The 13,075-nt window shown below is 46.8% G+C and overlaps 1 protein-coding gene across 1 annotated transcript; it reads right to left on the bottom strand.

Moving 5' to 3' along the window:
• Positions 1–3,790: 3,790 nt before the first annotated feature.
• Positions 3,791–11,406, bottom strand: TRIM21 (tripartite motif containing 21). Its single transcript, XM_019449616.2, has 7 exons — positions 11,351–11,406; positions 9,824–10,278; positions 9,241–9,336; positions 7,925–8,155; positions 6,106–6,128; positions 5,133–5,233; positions 3,791–4,850 (listed from the first exon to the last, which is right to left on the bottom strand). The coding sequence occupies exons 2-7, from the start codon at positions 10,229–10,231 to the stop codon at positions 4,300–4,302; spliced, it is 1,410 nt and encodes a 469-aa protein (XP_019305161.1). The 5' UTR covers positions 10,232–10,278; positions 11,351–11,406; the 3' UTR covers positions 3,791–4,299.
• Positions 11,407–13,075: the final 1,669 nt, after the last annotated feature.

The raw sequence follows: 13,075 nt of genomic DNA, 5'->3' as shown, positions 1-13,075 counted from the left end.
TGATATGTCCGAAAATATGTCTATTTTGTCCAAATATTGCTACCTTACCTTTCTTTTTCATATCTGTTTGCATGATAAATGTTTCTCCATCCCCTCACTTTCAATTTGCATGTGTCTTTAGGTCTGGAATGGGTCTCCTGTAGGTAGCATATAGATGGGTCTTGTTTTTTTAATTCACTCTGTCACCCTATGTCTTTTTATTGGAGCATTTAGTTCATTTATATTCAAAATAATTATTAATACATATGTATTTATTGCCACTTTTTAAAACTTGTTTTGTGGTTGTTTTTGTAGCTCTTCTCTGATCCTTTCTTCTCTTGCTCTCTTCTCTCATTGTTTGCTGGCTTTCTTTAGTGATATACTTGGATTCCTTTATTATTATTTTTTGCATGTTTATTACTGATTTTTGGTTTGTGTATGTAACATCTGCATATAGCAGTCTATATTAAGTTGATGGTTGCTTAAGATTGGACTCATTCTTTACTCTTCTCCCCCATGTTTTAGGTAATGGTGTCATACATTTTTTTATTTTGTGAGTCTGTTGCTGTTTTTTACAGATATACTCATTTTTACTGCTTTTGTCCTTCCTACTTTTCTTACTCTTATTTATGGTCTTTCCTTTCCTTTTAAAGAGTCCCCTTTAACATTTCTTGGAGGGCTAGTTTAGTGGTTTAGTGTTTGTTTGTCTGGGAAACTCTTTCTCCTTCCATTCTGAATGATAGCCTTGCTGGATAGAATATTCTTGGCTGCAGATTTTTTCCTTTCAGCACTCTGAATTTATCATTCCACTCCTTTCTGGCCCACAAAGTTTCTGGTGAAAAATATACATATAGCCTTATGGGTTTTCTCTTGTATTTAACTGTCTTCTTTTATCTTGCTGCTTTTAAAATTGTCTCCTTATCACTACTTTTTGCCATTTTAATTACTATGTGTCCTCATGTGGACCTCCTTGGGTTGATTTTATTGGGGGACCTCTGTCCTGAATATGGATTTGTTTCCTTTTCCAGATTAGGGACATTTTTAGCTATTATTTCTTCAAATAAATTTTCTGCTCTCTTCTCTCTTTTCTTCTTCCTCTTCTGGGATCCTTATAATGCAAATGTTATTACGCTTGATGGACTCACTGAGTTCCCTAAGTCTATTCTCATTTTGCATTTTAATTTTTTCCCTATCATCTGTTCAGCTTGATTACTTTCCATTACTCTGTCCTCCGGGTCACTAATTCATTCTTCTGCTCTCTTAGCCTGCTATTTATTCCATCTAGTGTATTTAAAATTTGTATTGTGTTCTTTTCTGATTGGTTCTTTATCTCACTATTAAGGGTATCTTTGATGTTCCCCACTCTTTTCTCAAGTCCAGTATCTTTAAATCCCCGATCAGGCATATATATCTGTTTTGTTTAGGTCTCTTGCTGTGGTTTTTTCCTGTTCTTCCATTTGGGACATATTCTTCTGTCTCTTCATTTTGTCTTACTCTGTTTCTGTGTGTTAGGACAGTCAGCTATGTCTCCTTCTCTGGAAAGTAACAGCCATGTGAAGGAGAGGTCTTGTAGTACCCTGTAATGCAGTGTCCCCTGTTCACCAGAATCTGGCACTTCAGAAGTATCTCCTATGTGTGTGCACATGCCCTGCTGTTGTGTCTTAGATGCTTTTTCCTTTAGTCCAGTTGTCTCCAGTGGTTTTCTCTGCCTATCGTGGGCAGTGTTTTGTCTCTGTGGTGTTACTAGACCAGCTGGGAGCCTCCTTCATCTGGAGTTAGATCATACATTTGCCAGAGATGCAGTAGCACCAAGGTGCCTTTCCTGTGTTGTTCCTGAGAAATTTTTGTTATTGGGCACGGCCTGTTGTCAGACCAGATGTCTTCCCCCAGCCCACTGCTGGGGCACCCTTTGGACTGACATTATGTGGTTGTCTTCCCCTCAACCCAGGAAAGGAGTCACTTTGGAGTCATGTGGTCAGGCTTGTGGTCACGGTTTGAATGGCCTCTGGCAAAGAGCATATTGGAGGAGGTGGACTGCGCTGTGCCTGCAAGGTTTGCATGCCAGCAAGAGGGGACCTGCTGCCACCTCTGAAACCAGGCTGGTCAGGGTAGGGCCCATGGTTTAACAGGGTGCACCATGGTCTGCTTGTGAAATGAGACTTGCTACCACTGCAGCTGCTGGTACCAGGTCAGTAGGAGCTGATCTGCAAAGCAGGTGGGTGAAACAAGCAATTTTAACAAGGTGTGTGCTTGTTTCCTCAGGAGGGGGCCTGCTGCATCTGCCTCAAGGACCAAGGCTGCACAATGTGCATGGTTGGGGGCTGTAGTATTGGTACAGTTTGCACTGGTCTTCTGGGGGAGGGGACAGCAGCGCTGGGACTGAGGCAAGCATGACTAGAAAGGACAGACCCACTGCTATGTGGGTGGGTGGGACTTGGCATAAGCAAGTTAGGTAATGAGTGTTGGCATCATGTTGTTTCTTGTAGATTGCCATGTTTATTCTGGGCATTGTGGGAGAGAGATGTGCCAGTGAATGGTGTCTCCTGGATGAGTCCCTCAGCATACCCTGCTCTTCAGGTACAGGCTCTGAGAGGAGTAAGTCTCCCTTCCATATGCCCCAGATGTTTTTCAAACTGCTACTTCTATGCTGTATTTTTGAGGGCTGTTTGTCCCACTGTCTCTTTAAGGCGGGCACTCAGCTTCCTATTGTCTCTCCCAAAGCTAAGTCAGCTGATTTGTAAAATGCTAGGCTTTAAGTCCCACTGGTTGTAAGAACTTAATGAAATTCAACTCCTCTGGTTTTCAAAGCCAAAGGTTATGGGAATTTGTTTTCCCTGTGCAGGTTTCCTAGTGTGGTAGAGGCTGCTTCTTGCCCTTCTCTGTGCCACTGGCTCCCTTCTTCCTGTGGAGGGCCCAGCTTTCCATCTGTTTATCTCCCGACTGATCTCCACCCTTTCTACCCTCTTCAGTGTGGCCTCTTCTCTGCCTTTAGTTGTGGAGTTTGTTCTGCCAGGCTTTGGGTCATTTTCTGGGTTATTTATGCTGATGTGGGTGTTATCTAGTTGTATCCATGGGATGAAGCGAGTTTAGGGTCTTCCTACTCTGTCATCTTCCCCGCCTCCCCCTGAGATTCTATTTTAGACAAATAGAATCTATTTGTCTTGAAGAATAGTATTGTGCTTGAAGAATAGTGGTTCCCTCACAGCCTGCTATTGCTTGGGTGTAGAGCTTCATTCCAACCTTAAGAGCTTAAATTCAAGAAAGTGTTTGCTGTCACCAGGTGATGCCATTACCTGAGTCCTGGCCTTCACATCAATCAGGTTCAACCAAAGAAGCAGAACTAGTAGGAGACATGCAGAGACTTATTGCATTTATACAATTGTGAGGGCTGGCAAGGCAGGACCTAAATCTGCAGGGCAGGCCATTAGGAGGGGCAGGCTGGAACTCTGGCATGAGCTGAAGCTGCTACTCATAGATGGATTATCTTCAGTGAAGCTTCAGTTCTGCTTTTAAGGTCTTTCACTTGATTGGATTAGACCCACCCAATTTATCCAGGACAATCTCCGTTAAAGTCAAATGATTATGGACTTTTAATAACACCTACAAAATACCTTCACAGCAATATCTAGATTAGTGATTGAAAACCTGCCGGCTTATAGCCTAGCCAAGCTCACCTATCAAAAAACCATTACCCCTTCGATTTAGATTGATGCGCCCCTTAACCAACTCCAATATCAACAAGATGTGGTTGGGAGAGCATGGCAGGGATGGGGAGTACAGCAGGCTGGATACGTAACGTGGAAGTCTAAGGTCTGGATCATTCAGTCTTTATTTTCAAAGTATGGCTGTTTTTCTATAGGTGTTGTGGAGCCACTTATATGTGTGTACATTGGAACAATAATCCTAGATGTATATGAGAACAAGGATCGAATGGGTTAGATTGAGGCCCCACGTACAAAGGAAGCCCCTTTGCAAACTCTGCAAAGGTAAATAACCGAGATCTGACTAAAGGCCTAGTGATGGAGAGGAGAAAATGAGACTTGAGTCACATAAAGAAGGCAGAAACATGTTTTGGTTGATCCAGAAGATTTGGGCCAATTAGTTTGTTTCATAGAGGGAATTATAAAGCAATCTAGGGAGGGACGCTGATGGTGAAGGTCATCTGACAAATTTTCGGTGAAGTCCCTGCCAAAGTCTGCTTGCTGGTGTCCTGACAGGTCTGCAGAGACAAAGTGGTTCAGAGTTCATGCGGAGATGAGGCAGGGTCAGTGGCTGAGAAGGGCACCCACAGAGGGGGTGCTACCAGTGGTCAGAGGATCCCTACCAACCCACCCCCAATGGACGGAGGACAAGAGGGGCTGAGTTACTTCCTTCATCATTAAAACCAGTACTGAAGAAGGGCCGCAGAGGTCCAGCGAAGGCACATTCGGAGAAAGCGTAGATGAGGGAGCCGTGGTCAGTGATGTTGTAGAAGGAGACAGTGCTGGCCTCATAGTCAAGGAAGATCCCAACTTGGCACGGAGGCACCCGAAGGTGGAGGGGAGTCTGGGGGCTGGTGCCAGCCTCATATTTTTGTTTGTTCCACAGCCAAATTGTCCAGAAGCCATTTTGGGGGCTGAGCAAAAAATGCCCTTTCCTCCGCACAGAGTCTCTACAAACACCCAGGTCCCAGGCCTCCTTTCCTGTCACATCTACCTCCCAGTAAACCTTTCCAGAGTCAAAGAACTGGGCACCCAGGACCATGGGATAAGTGTCAAATCTGCCCTCATTTTCAGGCACTTCCTGCCGGCTGCCTCCAAGCCTCACTTGTCTCCGATCCTCTGACAGGATGAGCCACGGATTGGCTGTGTATGGATCCAGAGTGATGTTTACTGCAGAGAGGGGACCAGAGTCAGGCTGGGAGAGTGTGGGGAATCAGGAACCTGGTGTCTCTGGTTGGGGATGAGGCTGAGGGGCTGTGGATAAGGAGGTATCTGTGAGCCTCACTGTGGAAGGAAATGACCCCCAGCCAGGCCTGACCTTTGAGGGAACCACCTTCTCTACCTGTCCCTGCCTCACCTACCCTGACCTGCTCTCTCTCCCTGACTCTGGGACTCTGCTTCCTCATCACCCACTTCTGTTCCCCAGTCCCAGTCTCTTGGTGGTCGCCTCACCTCCATAAGTCCTCAGCATCCTTTTCAGCCCTGGCACGAGGCACACACTCCTCAGGTCTGGAGGGGTGATGTCCAGATTCTTCAGGTTCCAACACTCACTCCTGAGGCAAACAGAGTTACAGACCCTGTCCCCAACTCCCACCTCACCCTCCTGAACCCTGACACTATAACCTCCCTTGTGGATGAAAATTTAACTCAATGCAAATTTACAAAAACCTCCTTTGCTGGGATCCCTGGGGGTGGGGGTGGGAGGCAAAAGGAGGTAGGATTTAGTTCCTTTCTAGGCCTTACTGGTTACACAGGCCCCTGCAGCTATGGATAGTTTGTATCTCCTCTCCAAGCCTGAGGTCAACAGGCACTCACTGTTTTACACTGTTTCATTTTATCACAAGGCATCTAATACAGATGGAATCACTTCTGTAAGGAACCTCAAGGCGTCTCCCCATATCATGGGTCTTACTCTCTGGCTCTAAGAGATTCATAACTGGCTGTAGACTCAGAACTTAATAGAAATTTCCCTGTTGGTTGGGGCTTCACTTTGTAAGGATGATATAGTCTAATTACTTTCGGCAGCTCACCAAGATGTCTGTTAATTAGCTTAACAACAGAAAATATTTTACGGAGGTTTGGGTATTTGAGAATAGGGACGAGAATGGGGGGAAAAATGAGTGCATGTTTTTCTAACTCAAAAACCTCTTCCACAGGTATATGTGCTTCCTACCACCCCCTCCTTTTTTTTTAATGTTTATTTTTGAAAGGGTGAGAGACAGAGTGTGAGTGGGGGAGGGGCAGAGAGAGAGGGAGATAAAGAATTCAAAGAGGGTTCCAGGCTCTGAGCTGTCAGCACAGAGCCCAATGTGGGGCTCGAACCCACAAACCACAAGATCATGACCTGAGCCAAAGCTGGACACTTAACCCACTGAGCCACCCAGGCAACCCCCTGCCCCTTCCTCTTACAAAGAAAACTCCTTACCTTCCCAGGACACTTTTCACCTCCTGAGGAGAAAAGAGAGTGTGTAAATTCTGGACTCACTGGTTTACCATTAGACCTCATTTCTGTGGGTTGGGTGATGCCCCCCAGCCCCCAAGACCCCCAGGACACTGCTTTACCCCATTCCTCTGGGGCCAATGCCTGAAAGACATTTCTGACCAGCTTGAAGCAGAAGGGGTGTGGATGCTTGTGGGGTAACCAGGGTAACCACCATGGGTGTGACCTATAGCTAAGAGAAGGATGACAATTTAAGGACTCTGATTCAGAGGACAAATTAGAAAGCCCCGATTCCTGGAAGAAGAGTGGAAAGGAACAAGTAGCCCAGCCTGGCTGAGTCCCAGAGGCAGTCACAGGGAAAGAATGGCCAAGTCAGGATGCACAGAAACTGCTCTATCTCATTTGCAGGCTTGCATTTGGGGGAAGGAAAGGCTCTGTCCTATGTTGGAGTTAATGCTGCCTTCTCATATGTATGTGAAATCAAATCACTTGAGAATATGCTGTTGCAGGGCTTGGGAACCCTTACCCAGGAATTGGCACACTCCTAGGCCCAGTCAAAAGTGCATTAGAAAGTGTGGCTCAGTGTTGGGCAGAAGCAAGATTTAGACAATGAGAAGAGGGCCTACCAAGTCAAGCCAATCCAGAAAGCCTTTCTGCACAAACCAAACTAAACAAAAAAATTGGCTTCATGACCACATCTGACAGAGACACTGGCAAGTTTGGGAAGAGAAAAACTGTATAAGGTTAGAGCAGAGGGGACTTTAGAGACCCGCTAGTCAATAGTTTCCCCAAACGAGGCAAACACATTAAGGGATGCGAGAGGATTTTAAGTAGCACACACATCAATGAGTGTTTAAAAAATAGTTATGTGCTCATTTTAATTTCAGCTCTGCCACTTACTATTTGGGTGAACTTGGTCAAGTTATTTAGCTGTAGTGTCTAAGTTTCTCAACATCTCTGCCCCTCTGTTTTCTCATCTATGAAATGGGGATAACGGCATCCAACTCACTGTATTGCTGTGACATCCTGAGTACACAGAGGCAGATACTATGTGCCATTTAAGAATCGGCGGTGGTTACAAAATTAGAAAAAAATCAGTAACCTATCAACACAGGATTTCTTGGCTCCTATCGCTTAGGACAAATTTCCTGTTAAGCTAAATTTCTTCAGGTGAAAGAGTGAGTTGTAAAGAACAAACATATGCCAACAGGTTTGGGTAGTTCACAGAAGCAGCAGAAAGTGGGAAGAGGGTACATTTATGACTAACACTGGGGGATCCTTATTATTCAGTCCACTCCCTCCCCTTGTTCCACAGATGGAGACATTAGATCTAGGAAAAGGAAGGGACTTAACCTAGAATTATGGAGCGAATTGGTGGCAGGGCTGGGGATGGGCCACTGTCTCTTAATTTCCAGGGCACTGTCTTTAGTTACATTTATGAAAACCTGCTCCTGGTCAAATGCTCACGTAAAAGTTTTTGTGGTTTCTCTCATTTAATCCTCACAAAAATCCCTTGAGATATGTAACATTATAGTATACATTTAACATAGGAGAAACCTGATACTCAGAAAAGTTATGGAACTTTCTCAAGGTCATGAACCTGGAAGGTGTCAGAGCAGGCACTTACCTGGGATGGCTGGTTCTTTGAATTGCTGGATGGAATATTTCCTCCTAACTCTGCACCTTTCCCATGACTTGAGTGCAAACCAAGCATGGGTCTGAATTCCAGTTTGGGAATATTCCAGGGACCAGGTTTAGCCTTTTTTCAGTTGTTCCTTGAACCTCAGGGAGGGGGATGGCTCACCTGCAGCAGCTCCAGGGCTGAGCCCCTGCTCCTCTTCTCCAGCTCCACGACCAGCTCCTGCAGGGCCTGGCTCTTCTGGGCCAGTGTGGCCTCCCTCTCGCCCAGGATTCTCAGCTGCTCCTTGTCCTCCATCTCTAGTTTCTGTAGCTGTCTCTGTTCCTCTGCAGCCAGGAAGTTCTGCTGCTGCACAAACTCTGTGTGAATCCTCAGTTTGTGTGTCTCAACCTGACTCTTTGGTGTAAATGGAAAGAGAGAGGTTTTTATCAAAATCTCCTAAGCTTCAGGAATGAAGGTACTCCTATCGGTTTCTATTCCCTGTAGATTCACCACTCAGACTCTGGGTCTAGAGCAAACACAAACACACACACACACAGAATTTTTCTGGGGAGATAAGTGAGTGAGGCTTCTGGGCTCAGAGGGGAATGGGATTATTTTTGGGGGGCACACTGTAGCTGTCCTACAGCCGCATATGTATGGTAGCAGACTTTCAAAACCCACCCAGTACCCAAATGTGCCCCCGTGTCTTCATTTCTCAGGGAGTTCCTGAGAGAGTCACATCCATCCCTACCCCCAACAACCTCACAAAGACAGGCTCACAACACTGCTCTGAAGTCCTGAGGAAAGGGAGTCTTTGGGATAATCTCTGCTTGTCCTCTCCTGCTGGTGACTGGAAGGTCACCTGACGACACAGGATGACTCCTTTTGCCACCACAGCCTGACTCATCCTTCTCTGATCCCAAATCTTCCTTTTCTGGGCTCTACAGGCCATGAGTTCCCTCCACTCTTCTAATCCCTGACTACCCTACCTCCAAGTTATGGGTATAGAACAAGCTTTAGGTCTCCATTCTACTTTGGACCAGTGATCTGGATATGGTTAAGCAACCACCTGGTCAGATTGGTTTTTCTACATTTGGTCTTGGTCATTCCCTTAGGTCTGTTCCTCACAGCCCTTGTCATTTACTGACAGGCCTGGACACTGGGCATCTCTCCTGGGAGACCTCTGTCCCCAGGAGGTCACTGCTGAGGCAGTGATTCTGTCATTTCTTAAGACTGGGTTCAGGGAGCAGAAGCTTTAGGGTATGGCTTGTTCCTCTCAGCACTTTTTCCTAAGACTCTTGATTTTTCTATCTGATTGGGAGCTCTCTCCTTTTTATTCCTCTCTGTCAGGAGGCCTAGAGGATAGCTGGTTCTTGGAGAGTGAGATATACTGACTATCACTCCTCAGATGGGCATAGCTATGGTTAGAGCTTGAGTTTGGGACGCTGGACTCTGCCCTGGCTTCTGATCTGAGATTCCTTTTAGGACATGATTCTTGCCTTCCAGGCTGCTCTCTTCATTGCAATATCCACTTCCAACTCCTCCGCCAACCGTTGTCCTTTTCTCAGGTTCCCTAATGCCACCTGGAGCTTCTCCTGTAGAGAACGATAGGTTAGTGCCCAATCAGACCAAGAAGTGGGGTGGGGTGGGGTGGGGTGGCATAAGAAAGGAGAAAACCATGCTGGTTCTTTGAAAAGACTGAGTGCTGAGAAAGAGGGGAGACTACAGTCTGACTGGGGTGGAAATTCTGTGGATGGGAAGACTTTGGAAAAAGCCTAATGTTTCTTACAACATAGAGCTACACTGTTGGTAGGGGGCATGCTCATTCCTAATTAATCAGGAGACAAGGAAATGTGATTCTTGTAGCATTTCCTCAGTGTATTCCCCGCTCCTGGGAAATGAGAAAGTTGTACCAAGTTTGCAGTTCTTGGCTTAAGTTAGACACGGAAGGTGGGAGGCACCCTTCCTTTCCCCAACCCCTCAACTCCACAGGTGACTCTACCTCCCTGGCTCTGGGGAACAAAGCACCCACCAGGGATGCCTCTCCTTCTACATGCTTTCGCCTCTGTGCTGAGGCCTCACCTTGTACTCCTGAGCAGCCTCCTCAATAGGGACCATGTGGTGGTTACGGTGGTTCTGGGACTGGGAACACACCCAGCAGAGGATCTTCCCGTCTTTCTCGCAGAACAGGTGCAGTTTCTCTCCGTGCACCTCGCACCGCTCCCGCTGCATGCCCTCCTTGGCACTCTGGCCAATTTGTTTAAGGTTGTCCACCATGTTGGCCAGCGGCCAGTTGGGCCTGACGTTCCGGAGCAAGAAGATGTGCTGACACACAGGGCAGACGCCGCCCCCATCTTTTCCGACCTGAGAGATGCAGTCGTGGCAGAAGCTGTGGCCACATTCAATGCTCACAGGCTCCACGACAGGATCCAGGCAGATAGGGCAAGTGACCTCCTCCCACATCATCGCCAGGGGCGCTGCTGAGGCCATTGCGGTAACGTTCCTATGAGGCAGCCCTGTGGAGAGCCTGCGGAAGCATAGTAGGAGGGGAGAAAAGGAAAAGAGAAGATGAGAAGGGTTGGGGGGGGGGGGCGGGGGGAAGCAATCCCAAGGAAACCCTGAGGAAGAGTGAGGTGGAGGGTGTGAAAATAAAATGAGAACGTTAACTTGAGCAACAAGAGCTTCTCCTCCCTAATCTCATCCACTGATCCAGCCAGACAGCGGGGAAACGCAGTCCCCAAAAGAGAGCAAGATTGTTTTTGGGAACTTCAGAGACAGAGCTGTGTGCAACTCCATCTTCACCAGGTCCACCGCTACTTAAACCCTCGGCCCCTGGCCTTTTCCTGTGCGTCTTCTCCCATGTCGGGTGCCAAGTGCACTGCCAAGCAGCTCGTGGTAACAGGTGCGGCCTTTTACCACGCACTCTCCATGCGCTACAGGAGGTGCTGCGTGCTTTGCGTACGTCTTCGTTAGTCTGCGCGATGATGGCAGGCGTTACACACAGGTTACAGGACTGCATACATAAGAATATGTTTACAAGTGTGTACATATACGTGTAGTACGTATACATGTCTGTGCTTGTATGTGTATGTACGTGTTCACACCCACCCACCCACGTGGTAGAGCACTTCCCGGGCTCTCCTCTCAGCTTCCGGAACCTGGTAACTGTCCTCATTGCCTCTGGGGCACAGACCCAGACCTATCTACCACCCTGCCCCTCTCACTCCCAGAGGGGAACTGTGGAGAGGAGGGTCTCCAGGACTGCGGACCTACCCACGCTGGGCTGCCCTAGACCACGCTCCAAGCTAGGTTGCTGCCCCGTTCTCCCTGCCCAGGCGGCAGCAGCAGTAAGGCGGCCCTCGCCCCTTCCCCCTTTCCTGTAACTTGGGAGTCACGTACACAGCCAGGCCCCCTCCCAGGCAGGCTGTCAGCCCGGGAGGAACCGCTGGGCTTGGGCTGATCGAGACCAGTCCCTCTGCGGAGAAGGGAGAACAGGGACCCCAGGCTCTAGGGATGAGACCTGGATGCAAGGGGACCCTCAGATCCGGGGCAAGGGGGAGATGTCCCCCAGCCAGTGCTGGGGCGCTTGGGTTTGGGCAAGTCACTCACCTTTTCAGGGGAGTCCGCAGCTGGCGGCAAGTTCCCTATTTCACTTTCGATTTTCCTTCAGAGGCAAGTCTGAAAGGGAGGCGGGCCGAGGGGCAGGGAGTGGGAGGAGCTTGGGAGGAGAGGGTGATGCGCAGGGCGGAGCTAAGGGGCAGTGGGTGGAGGAGGCTCAGACGCCACGGGCTGACACTAAGCGAAAGCCCTTCAGCGTTTCAGCCTTGCTGCGCGCTCCCTGCCAGGTCCTCAGTAACTAATGGTCCTCAGCACCTACTAGATGGAGGATTCATACTGCCTTCTTTGACGCTGGTCACCATCACTCCACAGCCCTATGCTGTGCCTACGTGTGGGAGCTGCTCCTAAGGAGGTCTGGATGGGGACAAGAGTTCCTGGAGCTCTTCCTAAAGTGCCATCCTGTGCTTCCTACTTCCAGAAACCAGTCCTTTTCAGGAGAGTGTGGATATTCTTTTAACATCAAGGGGTGAGGGATTTATACTGCCTGACCCAAAGGCAGGTATCACACCAGTGAGTGGTAAGAAAGGAATTGACATTTATTGAGCATCAACTGTGTACTTGTCACTGAACTAGGGATTTTCACAGGTTATTTCCTAAATTGTAGTAAATTGTATTTCTTAATTATAGTAAAAATTGTAGTAAAAAGTTATTTCTTAAATTGCAAAAAAAATTGCAATTACTTAAATTGTAGTAAAATTGTAGTAAAATTACATAACGAAATTTACCATCGTAATCATTTAAGTATACAGTTCAGTGGTGGTATTAAATACATTCACCTCATTGTGTGACCATCAGATCAGCATCGTCCATAGAACTTTTTTCATCTCGTCATATTGGAAACTGTTACCTATTAAACAATAACTGCCCATTATCTCCTCCTCTGAGCTCCTGAAAGCCACCATTCAATTTTCCATCTCTATGAATTTGACTTCTTTAGGTGCCCCAATAAAAGTAGAGTCATACAGTATTTGTCCTTTTGTGACTGGCTTATTTTACTTAACACAATGTCCTCAGGGTTTATTCATGTTGTGAATAACATGACAGGCTTTCTTTCCTTTTACAGGCTGAATAATATTCCAATGTCTGTATGTGCATTTTGTTTCCCCATTCATCTGTCAGTGGACACTTGGGTGACTTCTAGCTTTTGACCATTGTGAATACTGTTGCTATGTTCAGGTTATACTATTTAAGCCACATAACAATTTAGTGATTCAGGAGTTATTAAACTCATGTTACAGGAGAGGACACTGAGGCTGAATGGAGTGAAGTGACAAAGTAGATGTATGAGAATTAAAATGTGCAGGGAAGAACCTCATTTTAGTGACAGCCCAGAGAAGACTGGCTGCCCTGTCAGCTCAAGCAGAGGCTGTAGGGGCAGCTGGTAGGGATGTGGTCACAAGCTGTGGAGGAGGAAGGAGAAAAAAAGGAAGGGTGAGGAGGCTAGGATTCTCAATTCCTTCCAACTCAGATTTTTTTTTTTTTTTTTGGTCCCTGTATAACTTAAGGTTAAAAACATCAGTTGAAATTTGCTTAATGTTTTGTATAGATTAGGAAACCTAAAAACACTTTATGCCTCTTTGTAAATTCCAGTTCTGTTTTTATGAGAATTTGCTTAGTGGAAGGTTATCAAGTGACATCTAATATTCAAATTGTATCACCGTAATGATTTTATTCCAGGAACATAGTTCCAGAAAGAAAAGTGGAAACAGTAAAAGA

Source organism: Panthera pardus, unplaced genomic scaffold (assembly GCF_024362965.1).
Source record: "Panthera pardus isolate Hobbes unplaced genomic scaffold, ASM2436296v1 HiC_scaffold_12, whole genome shotgun sequence".
NCBI classification, from domain to species: Eukaryota; Metazoa; Chordata; class Mammalia; order Carnivora; family Felidae; genus Panthera; species Panthera pardus.
Note: the sequence above shows the minus strand (reverse complement) of the source record. Positions and strands in the feature narration are given on the sequence as shown.

Bases quoted from the DNA above. Each gene is read 5' to 3' on its own strand.
- TRIM21 (XM_019449616.2), bottom strand. From the start codon at position 10,231: ATGGCCTCAGCAGCGCCCCTGGCGATGATGTGGGAGGAGGTCACTTGC. The intron at 6,129-7,924 runs GTGAGCCATCCC...TTTTCTCCTCAG, and splicing joins CAGCCCTGGAGCTGCTGCAG to GAGGTGAAAAGTGTCCTGGG. The intron at 5,234-6,105 runs GTAAGGAGTTTT...TGTTTGCCTCAG, and splicing joins GTGAAAAGTGTCCTGGGAAG to GAGTGAGTGTTGGAACCTGA.